Source organism: Heptranchias perlo, chromosome 37 (assembly GCF_035084215.1).
Source record: "Heptranchias perlo isolate sHepPer1 chromosome 37, sHepPer1.hap1, whole genome shotgun sequence".
Classification (NCBI taxonomy): domain Eukaryota; kingdom Metazoa; phylum Chordata; class Chondrichthyes; order Hexanchiformes; family Hexanchidae; genus Heptranchias; species Heptranchias perlo.
Window position 1 is genome coordinate 8,196,594 of NC_090361.1, and position 26,855 is coordinate 8,223,448.

Here is a 26,855-nt window from a genome sequence, read left to right on the forward strand (position 1 = left end):
GAGCAGAGAGTTCTCGTGTTGTCCTGACCAATATTCATCCTTCATTGAACACCACCAAAAATCAGATTAACTGGTCATTTATCACATTTGTTGATTGTGGGATCTTGCTGTGCGCAAATTGGCTGCAGCAAATTGCCTACAAAACAACAGTGACTGCACCTCAAAAGTAATTCATTGGCTGTGAGGCACCTGAGGAAATTCCTTTCTTAATTTGCAGTTGAAGTATTTGAAATGCATCGTCCCAGGTCTCTCTTTTTTACAAGAGATTTGCTGCCTATTTTTTCCCCCCATCAGGAGTGCAATCCCTTTAAAAGCAAAAGGTGATTGAAACGTCCCTAACCGTGTTTTCTCACTCCGACTTAATGTTGTATTGAATTAGCCGTTCACTTTGCGGGAGTGAGCAATGATCGAGACGACATTTCATGACGAGCTCTTTACCTGGGTACCACCATTTTGCATTAGAGGTTCCGCAAGCAATGAAAATGGAGGTTTGTAAGTGGGCCGAAGCAATAACAAAGGAATCGCAAAAACCACCCTTTACAAAGATGTTGTCACATATAACGTACAGAGAGAATTTTTCCCCTTCGATGAATCTTACAATTCCTGTTGGAACGCTGATCTGTTCTTCTTGTCTTTTTTCCTAATAGGTCAGAGCTTAGGATATGGTTTTGTAAACTATGTGGATCCAAATGATGCAGACAAAGCCATTAACACCTTAAACGGACTCAAGCTGCAGACGAAAACTATCAAGGTAGGCGCAGTGCTGGTCATCATTTTAAACGTTTTGCTTAGACGCTGTATTTGATGCATTTAAGGAGAAGCTAGATAAGTACATGAGGAAGAAATGAATTGAAGGATATGGTGATAGGGTGAGATGAAAAGAGGCTCCTGTGGAGCATAAAGACCGGCACAGACCAGTTGGGCCGAATGGCCTGTTTCTGTGCTACAGACTGTATGTATTTTGCCATGATTTTTTTTCATTAGATATAATTCTTCCCCTTCTCCTGGCCCACAAGGAATCTACAAATAACGTAAAACTTACATTGCTGGGATACTCTGGCCCTGGTTGCTGTTCCCGGCAGGTTTAGCCAAGCTGGAAAGCCACCATTGTTTCCCCACTCAGGCCTCAGGTTAAAATGGCAGCTGAGACCCCGATTACATCATCAGAGCCCGATCTGCATATTTAAAGGGGACCCCACCACCAATGCCCACCCGCCTGGTTTCTGCCATGCAGAAGGAGTTAAAATCCAAACGACAGATACAGCAATGACGGACACATGTCAAAGAGCCGGCCTAAACATTCACACATTAAGAATGGACCCTTGTACGAGGTGAGGACGGGGTACCAGTGCCCATGGAACTGTAACCCGAGCAATTGTCAACAGTTTCTTACATCAAAAAAAAACCAAGAAGCATAAATTCTCTGCGGAATTACGTAAAAAAAACTGCAGACAACGAGCCCCGTGAGTAAGTCACACACACGTCTATTTATAATGCAGTCAGAAGGAGATGGAAGATTCTGGTCCTGTGCTATTTTGGGAGAAGGTTTGAAGCAATCTCACAGATCCTCAGCGAGCTGTCACAGCAAACTCTGCACCGACTGCAGGAGTTCCAGATTTTCCCGTTCAATTATTTTTTGAGCTCTATATCTTTCCATACAACCTTTCTTCGGGGTGGGGGGGGGGGTCTGAAGAATTTGCATGACTTATTCCTACTGCTGTAAATACACTGTAAAGAATTTGACAGACATTATACTGTGGAGGATAGACAGTGAGAATTTACCAGACGGACCTCCTCGGCATTATTACAAAGAATTTACAGCACAGAAACAGGCCATTCAGCCCAACTGGTCTATGCCGGTGTTTATGCTCCACATGAGCCTCCTCCCTTCCCTACTTCATCTAAACCTATCAGCATATCCTTCTATTCCTTTCTCCCTCATGTACTTATCTAGCTTCCCCTTAAATGCATCTATGCTATTCGCCTCAGCTACTCCATGTGGTAGCGAGTTCCACATTCTAACCAATCTATCAGCCCAGACAAACCCACATGCTCTACAGGGTTTAATGCTGATCAGTGCAATTACAACAGGACTTACATTTATATAGCGCCTTTCACCAAACAATTCTCCCAAGGTGCTTTACAGGGATGGACAGCAAACCAAGAGTTTTATAGGAGTTTACGAGGAGGTAGGTTTTTAAGAGGACTTTTGGAGGATAAGAGGTGAAGAATGAACTTGCATTTATATAGTTCCTTTCACATCCTCAGGGTGTTCCAAAGTGCTTTAGAGCCAATGAGGCACTTTTGAAGTGTAGTCACTGTTGTAATGTAGGAAACATGACCGCCACATTTGTGCACAGCAAGCTCCCACAAACAGCAATGAGATAAATGGCCAGATAGTCTGTTTTAGTGATGTTGGTTGTGGGATAAATGTTGGCCAGGACACCGGGGAGAACTCCCCTGCTCCTCCAAATAGTGCCGTGGGATTTTTTTTTGCACCTGTCCGAGAGAGCAGACGCGGCTTCGGTTTAATGTACCATCCAGAAGGGAGCATCTCCGACAGTGCAGCACTTCCTCAGTATTGCACTGAAGTGTTAGCCTAGATTATGTACCTAAATCCTTGGAGTGGAGCTTGAGCCCACAGCCTTCTGACTCAGGGACAAGAGGTTCTACCACTGAGCCGAGGCTAACACTAGGGGTTTAATAAGAGAATACCAGAGTTCAGGGGGTGTGATAACGGCAGTCCCCAAACTGACAGCAAAACAAGGGAACAATAGGCCCAAGTAGGGATGAGTGCTGGGATATAGGACTAGAAAATATTGCAACTGTAAAATATCAAATGCCTTAATCATTAAAACGACACAGTATAAGACACAGAAGTGTCGCCAGCGACGCCCACATCCCATGAACGAATAAAAAAAAAGTAAGTGGAACAAAATGGATTCCTACTTTGGCGAGCAGACTGTTGGTTTCCATTTTAGAATTTTCTACAACGTCTCCTCAAAAAATTGGATTGTCCAAAACAAAATTCGAGAGGTGACAAAAAGAAGAGTTTTCAAAGGATTAAGATGATCAACTTGGAAAATCCTCATGTGATGCTACAGTGGGTGAAAGGACCGTCCGGTGTGGAACTGAGCCATACAGAGGTGGAAGATCCCAAGTTCAGTCGCTGGACTGCATTGAGTTAGTTGGTATAAAGAGAGGCAGCAGTACCCAGGTTACAATAGGCCCGAGTGCAGCTCAGATAAGAACAGGGTGGCAGGGGAAAAAAATCAGCCAGATGTCCTATTCCTGATCGCTGTGTAATGACTCCTGATTGGAAACCACATGTCTACAATTCAACTTATCTGTGATTTCCCCACCTCCACCATCATGGTCAAATAGGCTGCCGAGAACAACAGCTTGCATTTATATAGCGCCTTTAACGTGGTAAAACGTCCCAAGGTGCTTCACAGGAGCGTTATCGGACAATATATGACACCGAGCCACATAAGGAGATATTAGGACAGGTGACCAAAAGCTTGGTCAAAGTGGTAGGTTTTAAGGAGCATCTTAAAGGAGGAGAGAGAGGTGGAGAGGTGGAGAGGTTTAGGGAGGGAATTCCAGAGCTTAGGGCCGAGGCAGCTCCCACAGCCTTTTGGGACAGACAGTTCCAGATTTCCACTACACTTGTGTTGAAAAAATGCTTCCTGATTTCACTCCTGAATGGCCTGGCTCTAATTTTAAGATGGTGTCCCCTTGTTCTTGATTTCCCCCACCTGAGGAAATAGGATCACTATTTCTACCTATTGAGCCTTTTTAGCATTTTAAACACCTCGATCAGACCACCCCTCAATCTCCTATAGTGAAGAGATCAATCCGAGAAGTTGTCAGTTCTAAGCGTTGAGGTGCAAGCCGTTCTCTGGTGAAATGCACGACCTCTGTGGCTCAGGGGGTAGCTGTCTCGTCTCTGATTCAGAAGGTTGTGGGTTTGAGCCCCACTCTAGAGATTTACGCACATGATCTACAATATTGAGGGACTGCTACACTGTTGGAGGTACCGTCTTTCAGATGAGACCTCTCAGGTGGACGAAAGATACTATTTCGAAGAAGGGTCATGGTTGATATTTATCCCTCAACCAACACGTAAAAACAGATGATCTGGTCATTAGCACATTGCTGTTTGTGGGAGCTTGCTGTGTGCAAATTGGCTGTTGCGTTTCCTATATTACAACAGTGACTACACTTCATTGGTTGTAATGCAATTTGGGACGTCGTTGAATGCACTTATATAAATGCACGTTCTTTCTTTTCTTTAAATCAGTGCCCCTCCCCCTCTCCTTGCCCCTCCAACCCTCATAACGACCAGGCAGCAATGGCGCATTGTCTTTTGTGCAACATCTCTCAGGCCAAGAAGCCACAGAGCACAGTGGGGTTGGCTGCCCATTTTCGTGTGATTGTAATTAAGTGTCAGGCAGGAGTCCGGAACAGATTTAACGGGGGTCCCATCTGCTACTCAGAGAAGCTAATTGCGAGGCTGACTCACTGTGGGGATGACGCCATCACTGGGGAGTAAAGAAATGGGATTTGACACGCCTGGGGCGATTGAAATACATACCAGCAATTTAGAGACTTTCATTATTGGGGATTTGTGGCCTGCTTTCGCACATGTGGGCAAGAACATATGTGAAATGGAGGACACTTAACAGCTTTCAGGGAACAATAGCTCAGTGTTGAATAGCCCTTCTGTCCTAAATTGGCCTGGATCGTGCCAGTTTCAGGTTAATTCGCCAAATCTGGCCTGACACTTCAACGGGAAGCAACCCAATCTGAATTGTGACATTACCCTAAATGTTGTTAAAAGGAGATTACTTATTTTCCATTAAAGAAAGAAAGAACTCCCATTTATAAATCACCTTTCACGACCTAAGTACATCCCAAAGCACTTTTCAGCCAATGAAGTACTTTTGAAGTGTAGCCACTGTTGTAACGTAGGAAATGCAGCAGCCAATTTGCGCACAGCAAGATCCCACAAACAGTAATGTGATAATGACCAGATAATCTGTTTTAGTGATGTTGATTGAGGGATAATTATTGTCCAGAGCTCCCCCTCTCTTCCTCGAATAGTGCCATGGAATCTTTTACATCCAGCTGAAAGGGCAGATAGGGCCTGAGTTTAACGTCTCATCCGAAAGACGGCACCTCCGATAGTGCAGCATTCCCTCAGTATTGCACTTCAGTGTCAGCCTAGAATTTAGCCTTCAAGTCCCTGGAGTGGGGCTCAAAGGCGATTGAGCCATGGCTGGCACCTTTAAAAACCTGTCGTTTGTGGGAGGGAGGGAAGACTGAGGGAGGTGAAGGGGTTCCACAGATTTGAGATCCTGGGAAAGAATGAGCGGGATTGGGAAGTCATGTCACAACTCTTTAATTAAACGCTGTGAGGGTGCAGAGGGGAAGAAGAGCGTGCCAGGCGGTATACTCGGGGCTTGAGAGGAAGCAGAGAGTCTTGTTGTCCAGAGAGACAATGTCCATTGCATTGGCAAGGCCAAGAAAGATGACAATGGTGCGAGAGATTTGAGTGAAAGTTTGGCTAACAGACAAGAAGAATTTCCTGAATCCTGGTCAGGAATTCAAGAGAAGAGAGATTAAGGGATTCTGCATTTTGCTCTTTTTAGGGGTGGGTGGGAGAGGAGATCATTTAAGCTTTTGTAAATCAAGAGAGACACTGCACCAGGTGAACAGAGGTGAAGAAATATTGAACATCACTCATTTTTTGTCCTTATTCATTGGGCATGGGAGCCACACAGTACTATCGCAGACAATAGTCAGGCCAAAGAAGAGCCATAGAACAAAGTGAGCAAAACCACGGCTGGACCAAAGAGCTTCCTGATTTCTTTCTCTCTGAAAGACAATCAAAAAAAAATAAGAGGAGTGTGACTCACGCACCAGAGCGGCCCGCACACTGCCGATTTTATTTTACGCTAGATGCAGAATATAAACTTACATAAATGGCAGATGTCTCTCGTGAGGTGAGCGTTTACCTTTAATGAACTCCCCCCCTCCTCCTCCCCCCACTTCCAAAAAAAATTGTTTTCGATATTATTCTGCTTCATCCTCATTTAATTTTTAAAGACTCGGAGGCCAAGCCTTTGACAGAAAAGATGTTCGTGTGTTGGAGGTTGCCATGGAGACACAGTTCCCTTAGGGTTAATTTATGAAACATTTCTACCTCATCCCATGGGGGTGTAGCTGTAGTAACTGCCTTAGTTTAAAGAGTGTGCGTTTGCTCGCCTTACGCGCGTTGTTTTAGACGAGAATCCCTTTAAAAGCCAGTTTGCCTGACAGATGGAAGGACTGCATTATCACCATGGCGAATTTGGCTTGGGAATTCTCCTGGGAGGAAACGGCTTGGGTAGTCAACGTGTGATGGATTATGGGTAGGTCACAATCTGTTGTATGTAACAGGCAATTAATGGCTTGTTTTAACAGGATCAGTAGCATCAGCTGAAAAAGAGATTCTAATCTATTTTTCCCCTAATAACAGAGTGGTAGGCTTTCATTTTGATTTAGCTGGGGCCTTTCAAAATTGAAAGGCTTCTTGCCACCCTTATTCTCGGCAGCTTTCAGCTGCATGTACGTTTAATTGGCTCGATTTTTTAAAAAATTATAAATGTCGGTTGCCAATGGATTTGAGGTACAGCTCAACCATGATCTAATTGAATGTCGGAACAGGCTCGAGGGGCTGAACGGCCTACTCTTGTTCCTTATGATGCTGGATGTAGATGAGAAAGGCCATTCAGCCCATCCTCGTGTAGCCAACCAGATAATCCCCTCAACATAGCATAATAAGCATAAGAGACAGGAGCAGGAGGAGGCCATTCGGCCCCTCGAGCCTGCTCCACCATTTAATGAGATCATGGCTGATCTGATTTTTACCTCAACTCCACTTTCCCGCTCTTTCCCCCTATCCTTTGCCTGTGCCGGCTCTTTGATAGAGCTATCCTATTAGTTCCACTCCTCTGCTCTTTCCCCATAGCCCTGTAAATTTTTTCCCTTCAAGTATTTATCCAATTCCCTTTTGAAAATTATTGTTGAATCTGCTTCCACCGCCCTTTCAGGCAGCGCATTCCAGATCACAACAACTCGCTGCGTAAAAAAGTTTTCCTCATGTCGCCTCTGGTTCTTTTGCTAATCATCTTAAATCTGTGTCCTCTCATTATCGACTCTTCTGCCACTGGAAACAGTTTCTCCTTATTTATTCTATCGAAACCATTCATGATTTTGAACACCTCAATCAAATCTCCCCTTAACCTTCTCTGCTCTAAGGAGAGCAACCCCAGCTTCTCCAGTCTCTCCACATAATTGACGTCCCTCATCCCTGGTACCATTCCAGTAAATCTCCTCTGCACCTTCTCTAAGGCCTTGACATCCTTCCTAAAGTGTGGCAGTTGCCTCCCACTAACCTACTCAGAAGTCAATTCCAAACGTTGATCACTCTTCATATGAAGAAGAGCTTCCTGATGTCGATCGTGAATGGCCCCTTCTTCTACCATCAGAGCTTGGCTTGTGGACCTCACATGTCCGTGTCCTGCCAAAGTTTAGCAGAGCAGGTTAATTAAATAAAACAGCAATAATTTAAACAAGAGAACAACTCAGGCCAGTTGATCACCGGTGAGCTTGCAGTCACAGAGGTCGGGACCAATTGTAGTCTTCCGGTGAAGTGGGGTTCGAGGCAGGGATAATTGGACCAGAGCACGCACTATGTGATAAATCATGGGCACTAGCTCACTTTCTGGCACGGTATCCCAGGGAACAAATGCTCTCTGCCACCATTCTCCGCCCAGGTCAGGGTGGAAAAAATCTTTCCCCTTCCCTCACTGAAGATATTTGAACCATCTATATTTTGAGCGTTGCCATTTCGATACATCTCTTATTTCTAGGTTTCCTATGCTCGACCCAGCTCCGCCTCCATTCGAGATGCTAACCTGTACGTCAGTGGGCTCCCCAAAACCATGAGCCAGAAAGAGATGGAGCAACTTTTCTCACAGTACGGCAGAATCATCACTTCACGTATCCTTGTCGACCAAGTTACAGGTAAGACACATGTTCCATGTGCCACCTCTACCAGTGGAGGGTTGGTAGGCCGTGACTCAGGATAGGCATCTTGATTGAAGGATGAGTCCAAAGATCAAGCTTGTCTACCCTTAACACAGCACCCTGCCCCAATCCTACATCTATTATTACCATTCAATCAGATTTTAAATATGCTTATTCCACCATTCCAGATTCTTTATAGTACAATTTAAAGAGCTGTTCCTTCCTCGAGTACAAGTAGTTGAATGTAGACTAACAACTTCATGGTAACATACTTTGCTACCAACTATCAGAAGGTCACAAGATAGATTGAGTTGAAGAAAGCCATTCCTTCATCCTTGCTCATCTTTATCACAGCGTTGTTAAATTATTCCATGGCTTTTGCCCCCTCTACCCCACCCCGAAGCCCATTTCAAGGACTGATCACTCTTTATTTGAAGTAAAACTTCTTGACGTCAGTCCAAAACTTACCGTTCATTGGTTTGAACCCGTACTGTCTTGTGTTACTGTCATGATATACGTTTACCTTTTCCTGACCTTTTACTATCGTCACCGCCCTATGTCGCCCCCTGTCAAGGTTGAATAGCCCAACCTAACCAAAATTAAAAGATGCTCAGCAACCAAAATTTCAATATTGGAACGATTGACTGTTTTATCCAAAATTGTTATTCACCATCATGCCCCAGAGAATCAATCAGGTTCCTTCAGCCGACAGAACCTCATGGTTTGTGGTGGTGACTTCTCAATGACTGCCAGACATAAGATGTTCTTGTAGCCAAGGACAACGCCATTTGTTGACTCTCACTGATGGACCATTCTACCAAAGTCAGATGCACATGATGCACCCCCTAGTGACCTACCCAAGAGATACTGGAGCTTATGCCCAACCATATTGAGAGGGCCTCCAGAAAATCCCAAACCTAACTGTAACCCTTATAAACTCTGGCAATAGATTCATTATTAAAATCTTGATGTCCAAAGATTAATATATTAGTTCAATATTGTTGTTAAATTTAGGTTCCCCTCTTCCCACTGTTCAAATGATGGTGTCACTGGATCACTGGGGTTTACACTGGGGTTTAATAGGATCCATTAGCTTTCAGAGTTTAAAACCTTTGCTGTGGGGCTAGGGACTTACATGCAAACCTCCTTCCTGTAACCATCTGGTTGAGTGTCAGACATTAATGTTGTCTATGTTGCTGCCCTAACATCTTGAACCATTTGTATCTAACGTCAAATCACAGAATGGTTACAGCGAAGGAGGCCATTCAGCCCATCGAGCGCATACCGGCTCTTCGTAAGAGCAATCCAGTTAGTCCCATTCCCCCGCCTTTTTCCTGTAGCCCTGCAAATTTTTTCCCTTCAAGTATTTATCCAATTCCTTTTTGAAAGCCACCTTCAGATATTTCCTTCTCTTTGAAAATCTTTTAGGTCATTAAATACATGCAGTTGCCTGATTTCTCAGTTGGCAACATCACTGCTTAGTGTCAAACTAAACCATCCAGACCAGAAGGGCCTCAGGTTCGATCCTTAGTCTTCGGTGAGACAACTGGTCTCAGCTTGGCAGTGGTAGGGATGCTGTAGTTTTCTGGGCTTAGAAGGTGAAATATCAGCCTGGGTTCCCACATCTGATAGCTATTCAGTGAGTCCTGATAGAAAGTGCAAGTGTGGACTTCTGATGAGCATTGGAATAGGCTCACCAACAATGTCCCACATTGTGGAATAGCCAGGTGACAATGACTCCTTAGGCTCAGACATGAAGAATGACTGGGAGGGCTGTCAGTGCCCGTGGAATAATACTCCAGCGAGAAAGAAAGACTTGCATTTATATAGCGCCTTTCACGACCTCAGGACGTCCCAAAGTGCTTTGAAGTGTAGTCACTGTTGTAATGTAGGAAACATGGCAGCCAATTTGTGCACAACAAGGTCCCACAATTAGCAATGTGATAATGACCAGATCACCTGTTTTAGTGATGTTAGTTGAGGGATAAATATTAGCCAGAGCACTGGGGAGAACTCCCCTGCTCTTCTTCGAAATAGTGCCATGGGATCTTTTACATCTACCTGAGAGGGCAGACGGTGCCTCGGTTTAATGTTTCATCCAAAAGACGGCACCTCTGACAGTGCAGCACTCCCCCAGTACTGCACTGGAGTATTAGCCTAGATTTCATGCTCAAGTCTCTGGAATGGGACTTGAACCCTCAACCTTCTGAATCAGAGACGAGAGTGCTACCCACTGAGCCCAGCGAGGAGTAAATTGGAAAGAAAGAAACAAGCTCACGCTGTACTTTATATAAATATATTACAGTCTGCACCTTGATTCACGCAAACTGCAGACAGGCCATCATTGTTTTGTCTTTTCCCAAACAGGTGTCTCCCGAGGGGTTGGCTTTATCCGATTTGACAAGAGGATAGAGGCAGAGGAAGCAATTAAGGGGTTGAATGGGCAGAAACCCCTTGGAGCAACTGAGCCCATCACAGTGAAGTTTGCAAACAACCCCAGTCAAAAGACTGGCCAGGCACTGCTGTCTCAGCTGTACCAGTCAACAAGCCGACGATACCCTGGTCCCCTGCACCACCAGGCACAGAGATTCAGGTGAGCTAAACAGCACCGGCCATCAATGGGACTCCGTCATCATTACCGGGTGTGTCCGAGATGGCCCAGTGCATTATGGGACACCATTTCCACCTTTCTGTCAAGTTGTTATGGAGAACCGAATTCCCATGATGCATTGTGTCAACTTAGCTTGCTCAACAGGCCGGCTGAGATATAACATGTCGGCCCATGACTGCTGAATTGTCCTAGTTTAACTAACGTAAGTAAGCAGACTTAGAACTGTCCCTTCGAAAACACAAAGAGCTGACTTTGCATTTTAACAAGATTGGCATCACTGGACGGAAATATCTTGATACATGTAAATTACTACTAACAAGGATTTTAAAAAACTGAGGGGGACAGAAAAAAGTACTTTATAGCCATGTTTCATTCCAATCCGGATATTTTGAACAGTCAGTATCTGTCTTTAGCTACCAGAACATTTCAAGTCAAGTAAACTGCTAATATAAGAAACTCAACATTGTGATTTTTGTTCTAATGTGGGTTTTGAAATAGTGACAGTTTAGGATCATTGCTATTTATTGCTCCTATATCAAAGACACCCATTGAACTAACATTTGTGCTTTGATAAATGTTTATATCTGCCACTCGCTTGCATTTTTACTGGACTCACTGAGGCCATCCTGGACACTAATGTCTCCCATTCACTCCCTTATGTACATCGCCACCATTTTCAATCCAGGTTCGCTTAACCTGGGCGCTTTTACCGCTTAAAGGCCAGACCAGATTCATCAGGTTGCCACGGCAATCACAGACAACTGGTGGCGTCATTTCCCACCTGCCTAAGGGCTGAACCATATCGTCCATCAGTGCAAAGATGCTCCAAAGATCTATGATGGCGACGAGTTTGGTTGCAGAAAAAACTGGAAATCTCAACACCAGGATCATCCCAGTAAAAATGAAAGAGCTGGCAAAAAAAAAAAATTGCCCTGGATCACGGTTAGGAGGCTGCTTCCAGTAGCCAGTCATGTTATCATAGAATCATACAGCACAGAAGGAGGCCATTCAGCCTGTCGTTCCTGTGCTGATTCCTCTAAAGAGCAACTGCTTCAGTCGAGATGCACGGTATTTTTGAGAATGGTATTGCAGATACATTTTAAACATTGCATGTTCTACATTAGTAGAGACAGATCGACACCTTTGCAGATACTTTTATAGGTGAACTGCTACTACCTTGTGCCCATGCCAACCAGTCAGTAGAAAGTAAGAATTGCTGCGGAAAGTATACAGTTGAACCCTGATAAAATGTGTACCGCCAAGTATACCAACAACAAAAAGACCAGAAGGTTTTAGGTCTGATTCCTAGTTCCTTATCACACTCAGCTGGACAGTAGTGGAAGTGTCACAGTTGGTTTCAGTGCCTTGGGCTAGGGAGGGGAATTTAGTGGGTTTGTTACTGGACGATAATCCAGAGGCCTGGACTAGGTGAGTTCAAATCCCACCATGGCAGCTTGAGAATTTGAATTCAGTTTTTTCCTGAAAATCTGGAAATGAAAAAAAAAACCTGTTCTCAATAAAAGTGACCGTGAAGCTGTCGGATTGTCGTAAAAATCCAACTGGTTCACTAACCTTACCCGGTCTGGCCTACATGTGACTCCAGGCACACGTCAATGTGGTTGACTCTTAACTGTCCTCTGAAGTGGCCTAGCAAGCCGCTCAGTTGTATCAAACCGCTAAAGGAGGCCCAACCACCACCCCCCCACCTTCTCAGGGCAACTAGGGATGGGCGATAAATGCCGGCCTTGCCAGCAACGCCCACATCTCGAGAATGAATATTGTTTTTTTAAAAAATCATTCAGGGTTCCCACACTATCTGGTGACTTCAGTTGGAAAGTGCACTCGTGTGATGTTGGTTGAGGACAGGGTCTGGCCGGCCTGTGAAGTCCTCCACAGTCTAATAACTGGCCAACACTCTGTGTAGTCTCACATATGAAGAACTATCAGTGGGGCCGAGCAGAGCTGCGAATGCCACAGGAATTCAGCAATGAGCTGGTGCCTTCAGGAGAAAAATGGTGTGGGGTGGGGGGAGGGAAATTGGATTCTTTATTAGAAAAGACTATGGAAATCTATCAGCCTGTGCAATCAGGACATCCGCCCTGGTCAACCACAAGTGATTCAACGAACGTGAAATAAAGCATTTTATGCATTGCCAGTGTATGCAAGATGACCGACAAATATTGAAAATGTCAACATACAAAGTCATGAGAACTCAAGCGTTTGGGGGACATTTTGTGCTTGGATGAGAATGGTGCAATTGGGAATAACGGAAGTCAATGGGAAGTGACGTGACAGATTGGAGTCTGTGTAATGAGTTCAAATCCCACCACAGGAATTTTAATTCAATTTTAAAACAATCTGGTACTAGTAAAAGTGACCATGAGGCTGTGGGATTGTCCTAAAAACCCAACTGGTTCGCTAATGTTCTTTAGGGAAGGAAACCTGCCGTCCTTACCCGGTCTGGCCTGTATGTGACTCCAGTCTTACACCAATGTGGTTGACTCTTAACCACCCTCTGAAATGGCCTCGCAAACCACTCAGTTGTATCAAACCGCTACCAGTGGTTCATGAAGTCCCACCACCACCTTCTCAGGGCAACTAGAGATGGGCAATAAGTACCAGCCTTGCCAGCAACTCCCGCATCCCCGAAAAAAAACGTGGAATGAAAGGGCAAATTGGAATCCTGTTTAACAGGATTTAAAGGGAAAAGATACAGGAATCTTACATCTGCATTTTATCTGGAGTCAACTGTACTTTTAATAGGGTTAGACACTGAACTCTTGACTTGCACTGTAATTGAATGCAAATTAATTTGCCTGTTACACTTTGATATTGCAACTCTTTGTAAATCCAACTACCGCCACATTGAACCCAAATTGATCCAAATCCGAAGTAAACAGCCTTTTTTTTTAACTCCACAGTTGATTCGTCACAAGCTAGATACAAATATACATTTTGACATGGGAAGTTCCCTGAGATAATCTGGCCGATTGTCGTCAATAAACCAATTTTTTTTAATAAACGCTACAGTCTAATGCGGTAATCGAGTCAAACCCACATAATCACCATTGGGATATAATGCACCTTCTTAATTCAGCAGTCATGTTAATCTCATGTTTCTGTCCTGAGCATAATTGGAAAGGGTATAGCAGGGTATGATTGGACTTGTTTCATTATGGTGTTGGTATATATGCTGGCATGCTCCTGATACCGTGTATCTGCTATTGGTCTCTCTCTGTCTGTCTGTCTGTCTCTCTCTCTTCAAATAAATACGCTACTATTTCATAGGTACTAACATCCACCCTTCCTTTCGTCTCCCTTTCCTTCACAGGCTGGACAATTTACTTAACATGGCCTACGGCGTGAAGAGGTAATTAAAGTTCCAAGGCCGCCATGCTGGCAAAGGGCTAGAATTTAACATTCACCCCAGTAATCCAGTTAAATTTACGAGACTTTAAAGCTTTAGTCATTGACCTATGGAATAATAGTTGTCAGGTGTTATGTGAATGTCAGACAACAGACAGCCTTTTTAATCTATTGTTATCAGTTATTTTAATTGTCACAAGCTAAACTGAACATGAATAGATTTGCTTTGTATTGTATTTAGTGCCATCTCTCTTGTTGTTCATTCCGGTTCATAGAATCATAGACTCTTACAGCACAGAAGAGGGCCATTTGGCCCGATGTGCCTGTGTCAGCTCTTTGAAAGAGCTGTCCAATTTAGTCCCACACCCTAGCTTTTTCCCCATAACCCTGGAAATTAGTCCTCTTCAATACATGTCCAATTGCCTTTTGAAAGTTCCTATGGAATCTGCTTTCAGGTCTTAAATTTGAAATTATTCTCAGTAAATGCCACTTTTTTTCCTCACTTTTAAAACCATCACTTCCTGCCCATTCTCACTTTATTTGCAAACTGTTTTCACCCAGGGTGTACGTTTTATTGGAATTTTCTTTTCATCAAATCAGTCAGACGCAATCAGTCTTTCTGTTTCTCCCTAAATCGCCACAAAAACTGCAGGAGCAATCACCGGATAAAAGAAAACAGTAACAGTTGTGGTAAAAATGGTTCATCTTCAATGTCATTGTGACACTGTGCTTACAAAAGCCCCGTTTATACCTGGCATCGTGTTGCAAGAATCCTTCTCTGCTTGTCCTGTTTTCCCCTTTGTGGAATTACGAGAGAATCTAGGAAAACCTAGCCTGGAATTCAGGCTAGGATGGATAGTCCTTTGGCCTAGCTGCTTGGCTAGATTCTCGGTTTTCTGAGGGGAATATGGGGGCTCTTTTGGAGAATGAAAAGTTGCTGTAGGGGGGAGAAGCATTTGGTGCAAATGGAGCTAGTTGGAGGCAGCTTCAATGGTGGAGGAGATGTGAGTCTGGGGTCTCTCCTCCAATTGGAGTTTGACAAACCCTTTCTGTTTCCCGAGCGCTGAATCAGGAAAACATTATGGCATCAAAAGTGCGTGGAGTTGCCGTGAACTAAAATAAGCATGAGAAGGGTCTTCTCCTTTGTCACAATGTCCCTTTAAAAGGCCCACGCATTCCGCGGGCTTTGAATTCCCAAAGCCTACGGCCCGCGATTCAGCTCCCTGAACATGTTGGTTGCCCATCAGAGTCAGCGTTCTGTGGTAAATTGAAAGTGTCTGTGGCAGATGAATCATTTTCTACTCAAAACGCAAAAGTTAGGGAGATTAAAGCACAGAAAGAGGCTATTCGGCCCATCAAGCCTGTGCCAGGGCTAGCTCCTTAGATGGAGCTATCTACTCCAATTCCACGTCCCCATGCCCTTTTATATTCTTCCTTTTCACATTCATATTCAGTTTCTCTTTTAACAATGTTATGGTAGCTACTTCTGACAAAGCAGTAACTGCTAATAACTCACCGTCATTCTTCCAGTTAAAATCCTGTGTTTATGCACCCCTACTTACTGATTCACCAGCCGATGGGAAGTCTAGCACTATTTACCCTCAGAATCATAGATTCTTACAGCGCTGAAGGAGGCCGTTCAGCCCATCGTGCCTGTGCCGGCTCTTTGAAAGAGCTATCCAATCAGTCGCACTCCCCCTGCTCTTTCCCCATAGCCTGCAATTTTTTCCTCTCCAAGTATTTATCCAAACTCCTTTTGAAAGTTATTATTGAATCTGCTTCCACCACCCTTTCAGGCAGCGCATTCCAGATCATAACAACTCGCTGCGTAAAAAAATTCTCCTCAACTCCCCTCTGGTTCTTTTGCAAATTACCTTAAATCTGTGTCCTCTGGTTAACGACCCTTCTGCCACTGGAAACGGTTTCTCCTTATTTACTCTATCAAAACCCCATATAATTTTGAGCACCTCTATTAAATCTCCCCTTGACCGTCTCTGCTCCAAGGAGAACAATCCCAGTCCCTGAAGTCCCTCATTGCTGGTTTCATAATTTTCAGGGGGGGAAAAAGAGTGTTATAAGCTTATCTGGGATAATGTAATAGAATTTTCACTCAGTGAATTACTGGATTACTGTTAAATTCTAGCCAGGTGTCTTTTATATATTTATATATATTTTTTCAAACTAACTATTTTCTTTTCCTTGCAAGGGAACAATTTTTATTTCAGTTTCAATGTCTGGTCTCTCAGCAGCATGCACTTTTATTTTTCTCTTGCCCCTAGGTTCTCAGTGTCTTGTTTGTACTGCCGATTGCTTGGACATCTTTCATTTAAGCAACATCACCTCCAGCATCTACATTTTTATTCCACTAATTTACTCGTTTGCATTTTCATTAGCGGAGTGTTCCCTTAATGCATGTTTTTGTTGTTGTCGCTGCATACTTGTTTGTTTGTTTAAAACCAATAAATTGTATTTTAATGGAGCATAATTATGTTTAAAAGGAGTCCCGGGATAACACTTAATTTTAATAGATTAGTTTAGGTATTTCCTGAACATTTTTTTTTTCTCTTAACTGAATTTTTTTTTCAAGAGCAGCGACAGAAACAAATTGTGTGGTGATGAATTTGTTAAGTTGGGTGGAGGGGAGGGGAAAGAGGGGGTTGGGGTGCTAGCAGAGGATGAATTATTTTGAGGTGACTTCATACTACCCTCAGGTTTTAGAAGTGCTAGGAACAGGAGGAGGCCATTCAGCCCCTCCGCCATTCAGTTAGATCATGGCTGATCTGTATCTTAACTCCATCTACCCGCCTTAGTTACACATCCTTAGCGTTAACAAACTAACCTCTATGTGTTGATCTCCTGAGTTTATACTGTCCCGTGCCTCCTGTCTACTGAAGATGCATTGGAGGCCAATTCAGAAAACAGTGACATGGTTTTCCGCGTATAGGAGACTAGCTCTTCATTTTTGAGCATTGGCCTCTTCCAGCTGACCTACCACAGAAGCACCAACCAGCATTCTGATATATCGATATGTTATTAAGAATCTTCCATAGACACGCACTTCCTGTGCACAAGCCTTCCTGCTGTCACAATTTTGGTCATGCATTCTTCAGTCAACATTTCCCATTCAATTTTGTCATGTCAACTGTCATGGTGTAGTTATTGGCTCTGGCCACTTGGTGGCTCTGTGGAGCAAGTTTCTCTCCTAACTCCATCACCATCTTGTGTACAAAAAGAGACCTTATAATAATCAACTAACCATTAGTTGGGCAACACCACAGGAAATTTACCAGGATATGGCATAAAATTCTTTAAAATAAAGTTGGGCCACAGGCCAGGAAGAACTGATGAGCCGGCCCAGTACATCACACATAGGAACAGGAGTAGGACATTCAGCCCCTCGAGCCTGTTCCGCCATTCAATCAGATCATGGCTGATTTCCACTACCCTTTGTGTGAAGAAGTGCCTCCTGACATCATCCCCAACGGCCTAGCTCTAATTTTAAGGTTATGCCCCCTTGTTCTGGACTCCCCCACCAGAGGAAATAGTTTCTCTCTATCTACCCTATCAACTCCATTGATCGTCGTAAACACCTCAATTAGATCACCCCTTAATCTTCTATACTCAAGGGACTACAAGCCAAGCCAATATTGGGTTTATCATGCTATTTTATATCATGACATATGATGTCCCTCCCTGAAGGATCAGCAAATTTACTTGGCCAATCCATCCAGAGCTCCAAGAACTGGCGGCACATTGGGAGATCCAACAAAAATGGACTCTCCTGCCGTTGGAGTCGCTGCTTGTTTAGTTTGGGTCACAGAAGATTGGTATCCAGCTCCTGTATCTCGGCAGCAGAATCAAAGACCCAGCAAAAATGTGCTTCTGTCGCCATTTTGACATTTTGAACGATTTTAACACAGTATCCGCTCTCAATCTGAGCTAAACAAGCAGCGATGCAAACATCCCTCAGGTTTACTTTTATTAGTAGCACTCCCCACGCAAGTGTACCAAGGAGTAAGAACACCTTTGATGGAATTACTGAGCCCACCAATGCAAGGTAACTGAGATTACGTCACTGGTCAAAGGTTAGGGTCATTGTAGCTGCTCGAGGTCAATTATAACTGCTTTTAAGTTTTGACTAGAGGTCAGGAGTGAAATGACTGGCTTTCTTTCTCGTTTAACACAGTAAGTTGCATCTGCAACTAAGTGTGACACTTCGAAGTGTGACAGCAGTAGTGTGACGGACAGCATTAGACATGTGACCCTTGCTGGACGCGCGTATGCCATGGTACAACCCACAGCTGGACACAATTGTGTTGTGGGTGCAAATGGCCTGAGTTTTTAGCCCTCCCAGACAGGATGGCAAAATGGTTTCCCCATTGCTGGTCTGCAGAGACCTTCCCCGCCATTAAGGGAAGTCCATGGCTAAAGGCATCACGAATAAGGATAAGATTTACCCACTTTTCAATAAGAGTTACTGTGTAAAGAAATGTATGAAACTAATTAAATCTCCAGAATATTATTACAGCTGTCTGTAGAGACAGATCCCTTTTGCCAATCAGTTTAAAGATCACGGAAAGCTGTTATCCTTGCTCTTTTTGGATGGTGATGGACCTGTCCTGCATTTACAGCATTTTCTATTATTAATTACTGGATACTGAAGCCAGAAGCCGATGTTACATCTAACCGTGGTTAGGTCACGAGTGGAATTGTGTCTGCAGTTTGGGGCACCTCGTTACGAAAATATTGGCATAATGAAAAGGGTGCAAGGTAGGATCACAGGGGGTGAGAGGATGTATAATTACAATGAGAGATTTGAACAGGTAGGGCCATTTTCTCTGGAGCAGGGAGGTTAAGTGAAAATCTAACATAAGTGACCAAAATTATGAAAGGGGTTTGGGAAGGTAAATTGTGGTCGTGAATTGGTAAAAGTCCCGATTTTAACCTAACCCGCCCAGGCTCAGTGTCGCTGAGCGAAGGAGAGGGTAGATCGGCCGGGGATCCTGCTCCTTGTTGCTACCCAGTGTCTCGGGCTGTTACGTCGACACATGTGGATGTTGCTTGGCAACAGAAGTAGGCTGGGCTCTGATGCCCCTGCGGTCGAATAACCTCCCGACACTCACTGTCCAGGGCTCACGGAGACATGTTGGTGCCCATGGAACCTGTATCCCACGAGAGGGGGAGTGTCTTCAGGAGAGATGAGATGGGGGGGATTAAATAAATTAAGACCAGTTCTGTTGTATAAAATGAGATTTTTTTTTTAAAGGAAATAAAGATGCAAATTGTTATTAATTCCTTTCTCCCTCGATCCATCCAATTCACTCTACGCCCCTTTAGCGGGATGGGGATCTAGGAGGCTCTCACTCCACCCAGCAGATGAACAGAGACATCACGTCATTCCTCCTGATGTCATTGCATCCCAGAATTGGGAAGAAAGGATCCTTTCTCCTTTAATAGCCCTGAGGATCCAAACAGATTATTACAATATGATCCGAGAATATACAGCATAACACACAGGCTCTAGTGTGTTCTAGACAGGATAGAAAATAGGCTGCTATGTGTTAATTGCAAGATAAGGCACAGGCCACAGTGTGTTATGTACAGGATAACACACGGGCTGCGGTGTGTTACGTACAGGATAACACACGGGCTGCGGTGTGTTACATACAGGATAACACACGGGCTGCGAAGTGTTACATACAGGATAACACACGGGCTGTGGTGTGTTACATACAGGATAACACACGGGCTGTGGTGTGTTACATACAGGATAACATACGGGCTGTGGTGTGTTACATACAGGATAACACACGGGCTGTGGTGTGTTACATACAGGATAACACACGGGCTGCGAAGTGTTACATACAGGATAACACACGGGCTGCAATGTGTTACATACAGGATAACACACAGGTTGTGGTGTGTTACATACAGGATAACACACAGGTTGCGGTATGTTACATACAGGATAACACACAGGCTGCAGTGTGTTACATACAGGATAACACACAGGCTGCAGTGTGTTACATACAGGATAACACACAGGCTGTGGTGTGTTACATACATAATAACATAGGCTGCAGTATGTTATGGACAGGGTAATACACAGTCTGCAGTACATTACATACAGGATCATACACAGGCTGGAATGTGCTATGTACAGGATAATACATAGGTCATGGTGTGTTGTGTACAGGATATTACACAGATTGCAGTGTGTTATATACAGGATAATACACAGGCTGCAGTTTGTTATGTACAGGATAATATATAGGCCATGGTGTGTTGTGTACAGGATAATACACAGGTTGCAGTGTGTAATGTGCAGGATAATACACAGGTTGCGGTGTGTAACGTGCAGGATAATACACAGGCTGCAGTGTGTTATGTACAGGATAATACATAGGCCATGGTGTGTTGTGTACAGGATATTACACAGGTTGCAGTGTGTTACATACAGGATAATACACAGGCTGCAGTGTGTAACATACAGGATAATGCATAGGCTGCAGTGTGTTATGTACAAAATAATACACAGGCTGCAGTGTGTTATGTACAGGGTAATACACAGGCTGCACTGCATTATGTATAGGATAATACACAGGTCACAGTGTGTTACGTACAGGATCATACACAGGCCACGGTGTGTTATGTACACGATAACACGCAGGCTGCAGTGTGTTGTGTGCAGGAGAACACACAAGCTGGAGTGTGTTATTTTGCAGGAACATAGCATAATAAAACCACAAGAACAAAGCCTGAGCAACTGATCAATGCCACCTGCCACCTAAATTGTATTACATCCTCCCAACATCCTCAAATGTGAATTATTTAACAACATGCAGAGGTGGAGTTTGTGATCAGATTTTATCCCAATTGCGGAACAATATAACCTGTATATATCAATGGGCAATTGCAGTTTATCTGGTCTTTCATTTGTTCTTTACAGCAACTTGCTGTGGCAGAAATTGGCTGCTGCATTTCCTACGTAACAACAGTGATTGCACGTCAAAAGTAATTTGTTGGTTGTTAAGTACTTTGGGTATCCTGAGGATGTGATAAGGTGCTATATCAACACAAGTTATTTCTTGTTTCTTTCTACCACACCCTGTATGTATTACAGGAGAATACCACACCCTGTAGATATAATCGGAGATTAGTGCATCCTCTGTGTTATACAGAATAGCAAAGCTCGTATATACTACAGCGAACAGGGCATCATGTATTTATTCTAGGGAACAGTAGAGCCTGTGTCTTATATAGGGAAACATCACACCTTCTATATAGATCATAGAAAGTATAGCACAGAAGGCGGCCATTTGGCCCATTGCTAAAATGCCAGTGCTAGCTCTTTATTGGAGCTATCTACTCTACTAATATTTTCCCTGCCTTTTCCCAATATCTTTTTATATTCTTCCTTTTTAAATAGCAGCCGCCTGTGGTAAAGCATTCCATGTTCTAATAACCCTCTGTGTGAAAAGATTTTTACGCATTTCCCCCTTAGCTCTGGTATTGGTAATCCCCAGTCCACTACCTCCTGTCATTAATTGGCCAACGAGTGAAAACAATCTTTCATTATTTACCCTCCCAAAGCTTTTCATAACTTTGAAAGCCTCTAGGAGACCAAATCACCCCCTAACCTCTGTTCTAATGGAAAACACTCCACTTTCTGAGCCTTTTTTCATTACAGTAACGTGTCATTCCTGGGATGATTCGAGTTAATCTTCGCTGTACTCTTCCCATGGCTCTAATATCCTTCATATAAAGGGACAACTAGAATTATAGGCAATAATCCAATGTCTTGACAAAATTCAACATCATTTCCTTGCTTTTGTATTCAATGCCCTTACTTGTAAAACCCAGAATGCATTTGGCCTTTTCTACCTGCTCTCATCTAATGATCTATATATCTATCAACACCAACTTGCATTTATATAGCGCCTTTAACATTGTAAAACATCCCAAGGCGCTTCACAGGAGCGATTATCAAACAAAATTTGACGCCGAACCACATAAGGAGCTATTAGGGCAGGCAACCAAAAGCCTTAAAAGGAGAGGAGAGAGGTAGAGAGGCAGAGAGGTTTAGGGAGGGAATTCCAGAGCTTAGGGCTTAGACGGCTGAAGGCATGGCAGCCAATGGTGGAGCAATTAAAATCGAGGATGCGCAAGAGGCAAGAATTGGAGGAGCGCAGAGATCTTGGAGGGTTGTAGGTCCGGAGGAAGTTACAGAGATAGGGAGGGATGAGGCCATGGAGGGATTTGAAAACAAGGATGAGAATTTTTAAATCGAGGTGTTCCCGGACCAGGAGCCAATATCGGTCAGCGAGCACAGGGGTGATGGGTGAACGGGACTTTGTGCAAGTTAGAATACGGGCAGCAGAGTTTTGGATGAGCTCAAGTCTATGGAGAGTGGAGGATGGGAGGCCAGCCAGGAGAGTATTGGAATAGTTGAGTCTAGAGGTAACAAAGGCATGGATGAGGGATTCAGCAGCAGATGAGTTGAGGTAGGGATGGAGCTAGGCGATGTTACGGAGGTGGAAGTAGGCGGTCTTGGTGATGGAGCGCATATGTGGTCAGAAGCACATCTTAGGGTAAAATAGGACGCCAAGGTTGTGAATGGTCTGGTTCAGCCTGAGACAGTGGCCAGGGAGAGGGCTGGAGTCGGTGGCTAGGGAACAGAGTTTGCAGCGAGGACCAAAGACAATGGCTTCAGTCTTCCCAATATTTAGTTGAAGAAAATTTTTGCACATCCAGTACGGGATGTCAGACAAGCAGTGTGACAAATGAGAGACAATGGAGGGGTTGAGAGGTGGTGGTGAGGTGGAGCTGGGTGTCGTCAGCGTACATGTGGAATCTGATGTTGTGTTTTCGGATGATGTTGCCGAGAGGCAGCATGTAGATGAGAAATAGGAGGGGGCCAAGGATAGATTCTTGGGGGACTCCAGAGGTAACGGTGCAGGAGCAGGAAGAGAAGCCATTGCAGGTGATTCTCTGGCTATGGCTGGATAGATAAGAACGGAACCAGGAGAGCGCAGCCCCACCCAGCTGGACGATGGAGGAGAGGCGATGGAGGAGGATGGTTTGGTCAACCGTGTCAAAGGCTGCAGACAGGTGGAGAAGGATGAGTAGGGATTATTTACCATCATCACAGTCACAGAGGATGTCATTGTGACTTTGACAAGGGCCGTTTCAGTACTGTGGCAGCAGCAAAAACCTGATTGGAGAGATTCAAACATTCAGCTGCAGGAAAGATGGGTACGGATTTGGGAGATGACAACACGTTCAAGGACTTTGGAGAGGAAAGGGGTTTGGAGATGGGTCGATAGTTTGCAAGGACAGAGGGGTCAAGGATGGGTTTTTTTGAGGAGGGGCGTCGATGGCGGCAGATTTGAAAGGGGGGAACAGTACCTGAAGAGAGGGAACCATTAACAATATCAGCTAACATAGGAGCCAGGAAAGGAAGTTGGGTGGTCAGCAGTTTGGTGGGAATAGGGTCGAGGGAGCAGGAGGTGGGTCTCATGGTCAAGATAAGCTCGGACAGGACCTGAGGGGAGATAGGAGAGAAACTAAAGAAAGATGCAAAATGAACTTGATAGGGCAAGGGGGATCCTTAGGGAAAGTTTAGCTTGGAGGCTTGTTCTCCTAGATCTCTCTGTTACTCCATTCTGTTGAGAAATATAGGCCAATAAATTCTGCCCGCTAACTGGCCGACTAAGCCCCCAATATGGCGGGCAGGAAGCATGCGCACAATTCCAGCTGGAGTTGCACTGCCCGCCATATTGGTGAAGGAAAAACAATAGAAATCCAGTGTCCACGCCTGAAATTGGTAGTAGGCCCTTTGCATATGCAAATAAGGGGCCTAACGCCTGCTTGTGGCCCCCACTTCAAGATAGGTTTGTCCTGAGGCAGCTGGTGATCACCAGCACCATCCCACTCCCACCCCCGATCACCATTGCTCCTACCCACCCCGGCCTCCGATCCATCCCCCCCACCCTGGCCTCCGATCCTCCCCCCACCCCGGCCTCCGATCCTCCCCCCACCCCGGCCTCCGATCCTCCCCCCACCCCGGCCTCCGATCCTCCCCCCACCCCGGCCTCCGATCCTCCCCCCCCCCGGGTCTCTGATCCTCCCCCCCCCCCCGGGCCTCCGATCCTTCCCCCCCCCAGCAGCTTCACTTGACTTAGGGCCGCTGCAACACGAGCAATGGCCCAATCCTGGTTTGCTTTTCGCCAGTTGACTGTTAGCACCAAGCCAGCTCCACTGAAACGAGGCCCGAGGCCCAATATCGGGGACACCTCAGGCCTCGCCATTCAATCACGGAGCACGCACCCTGTGCCCCCCCGCGTGCCTGAATTTATAGACCTTAATGTTTAGGGTGTATGTCCTTTGCTGTTCTTTCTCCCGCTATGTACTAATCACTTCCTCTGCTTGGAACTACACCTACCACCTGCTTGGCCACTCTGCTAACCCGTTGTCCTGCAATCTCCCTCATAGTTTTACCAGGCCTTCTAATTTGGTATTGTCGGGAAATTTCAATCTTATCCCCCTCGCACCTACGTCCAAATCACTTGTATATTATAGGGAGTAGCGCACTCTGTACATACTGTCTGGAAGCTCCATACGTTGTACAGAGAATGATTAACTCATCTTCTCAATAGTATTTTCTCTATATCCTTAACACTTCTGGTCATATTAAAATTAAAGGCAGCTGGACTCCCACAGAGCAATTAGTTGTTTATTCGGATGAAGCCATGTCTTTCTGGTTAGAGATACTAACACATCGTATTATAACTCTAACCCAAGAACGCCTTTACGTAACTCAATCCATGAACCGTGATTCGGGAGAGCAGAATGATCCAAGTTGTGGACATCAATGTCCTCAGCCATGTTTCTCATCCTCAACCTGATAGCTTAACAATTATGAACAAATAATCAAATTATTATAGTATCATGCATTAATGCAGCAAAATTATACATCCATCTTTTGCATATTTTTAACTTCCATTTTGATCAATTTGCTATTTGTAAACTTACGGTATTTTTCAATTATCTTCACTGGGTGTCAGCATCAAGTACTCCCAATAAGATTTGACATGAGTTAGAGTTACGGATAAATACAGAGTCAAGGTCACTTTGTGACCCAATAATATGTTTTACCTCTCATTTTAGAAGAATGCTTCCTTCTGTACTAGTCTGGCATTTTCATTTTCCTTATCAACCATTACTTATTGGACAGTCTTGCTCATAAAGGTGTGGGAAGTGGAAACATTCATTTAGACTTGAGTTAAGGGAAACTAGTAATCTTGCTGCCTGTGTTATCTATCTCTGCAGCTCTGCTCTTAAACACTGATGAATCATCTGTCATTGGCTTGGACAACTCGCAAGTTTTGCTTGCTTCTAGTACTCTGCACTTCAAAGCAAGTTACCATCATATTTTCTCCCACCCAAAGCTATGTTCATGGGTAACTAGTTTCTTCTTAAATTGCTTTGTCTGTGCTGCAGTCGATGACTCATCCCTGACTCTTTTTCCATTAATTCAGGAGTTCCCCAAGCTTCTGCTCCCTCTCCTATTCTGTCCCTTCTTCATATTGATGGCCTCTTCCTCCCATCACACAACCTACCCACTTTTTTTTCCTGATGATTCATTCACCGTTTATCAACTTCCTTCAGATTGCTCAATGCTCACAACCTCCAATTCTCTCAGTGAAATGGCCAAACCATATCTTGACCTGCTCCACACACCACCGTGATTATGAAAATCTTTCTTTCATTTCCTCAAAGACACAAGTCTATCAAAAGTCTGACCAGCAACCACTACAATTAGCTGTAATGGTTTCACCCATAATCCTTCATCCAGCGATATTTTGGCCTCACTATCTCTTAAAAAAAAATACACTTGCGTTTATATAACACAGGAACTCTCAATGCACTTTGCACACAATGAATTTGAAGGCTTCAGTTACAATGAATTTCTAACCTCAAGTGAAACTCCCACATCTCCTTATTGAAGATGCCTTCACAAAGCTAGGTTTCCTCTTTTGTGCCCTTAACTACTCGATGCTCTTGGTCTGACCAATACTTCAATATTACTTCTGAACATTGGGATCTTCTCCTAGCATCTCTCTTGCAGTCCTGTACAGGATACAAGAAAACGCTGGTCTTCCCATAGACAATCCTTCTGTTACCTCTAACCTCCAACCCCATCTCTGTAACAACCTCTCTTGCCTTTCTCTGTTTTATTAATACTGCTTTGGTGCAATGTTCCGCTGAATCCATACAAAATAGACGCAGGTGAGGGAAGCCAGTTGCCCCATTCCAGCTCACCTATCCAGAATAAAAAATGTACTTTCGTTCATCACATCATGGAACTGAGCCTTGAATGAGTCTAAGGTTTTTGCCTCCACTACCCTACTGGAAGACTATTCCACATGTTCACCACTCTTTGCGTGACATCTGTCCTTAATTGCCCTTTCACCAGTTTTAACCATATGCCACCACTCCCTATTGTCTTGGTTTACCTTGTTGTAGTGCTCTGGATTTATCTACACCATTTCAAATCTTGCATACTTCTACAAAGTCCCCCTCAGTTACCTTCTTTCAAGGCTAAAGTGCCACAGATTCTCCATTCTTTCATCATGACTCAATCCTTTGATGCCAGAGATCAGCCTCATGGCCCTTCATGGATGAATGCTCCCCTTAAGTCTTGGTGATCAAAGTTGAACACAGTCGTCAAAATATGGTGTGAACAGGGAACTGAAATTTTAGCATGATGTCTTCCAGCTTGCACTCAACTGATCTAGAA

At 44.3% G+C, this 26,855-nt stretch overlaps 1 protein-coding gene across 4 annotated transcripts in view; it reads left to right on the plus strand.

Moving 5' to 3' along the window:
* LOC137304286 (ELAV-like protein 2) overlaps positions 1–26,855 on the plus strand; it is a 50,541-nt gene that overhangs the window by 16,618 nt on the left and 7,068 nt on the right. Inside the window, exons 2-6 of one of the 4 annotated variants that reach the window (XM_067972836.1) lie at positions 648–751; positions 7,920–8,073; positions 10,444–10,669; positions 14,019–14,057; positions 22,715–22,717. In XM_067972836.1, the coding sequence (XP_067828937.1) occupies positions 648–751; positions 7,920–8,073; positions 10,444–10,669; positions 14,019–14,057; positions 22,715–22,717 (526 nt within the window). The remainder of the gene's footprint in view (positions 1–647; positions 752–7,919; positions 8,074–10,443; positions 10,670–14,018; positions 14,058–22,714; positions 22,718–26,855) is intronic. The other 3 variants (XM_067972835.1, XM_067972838.1, XM_067972837.1) reach the window with 3 other exon arrangements.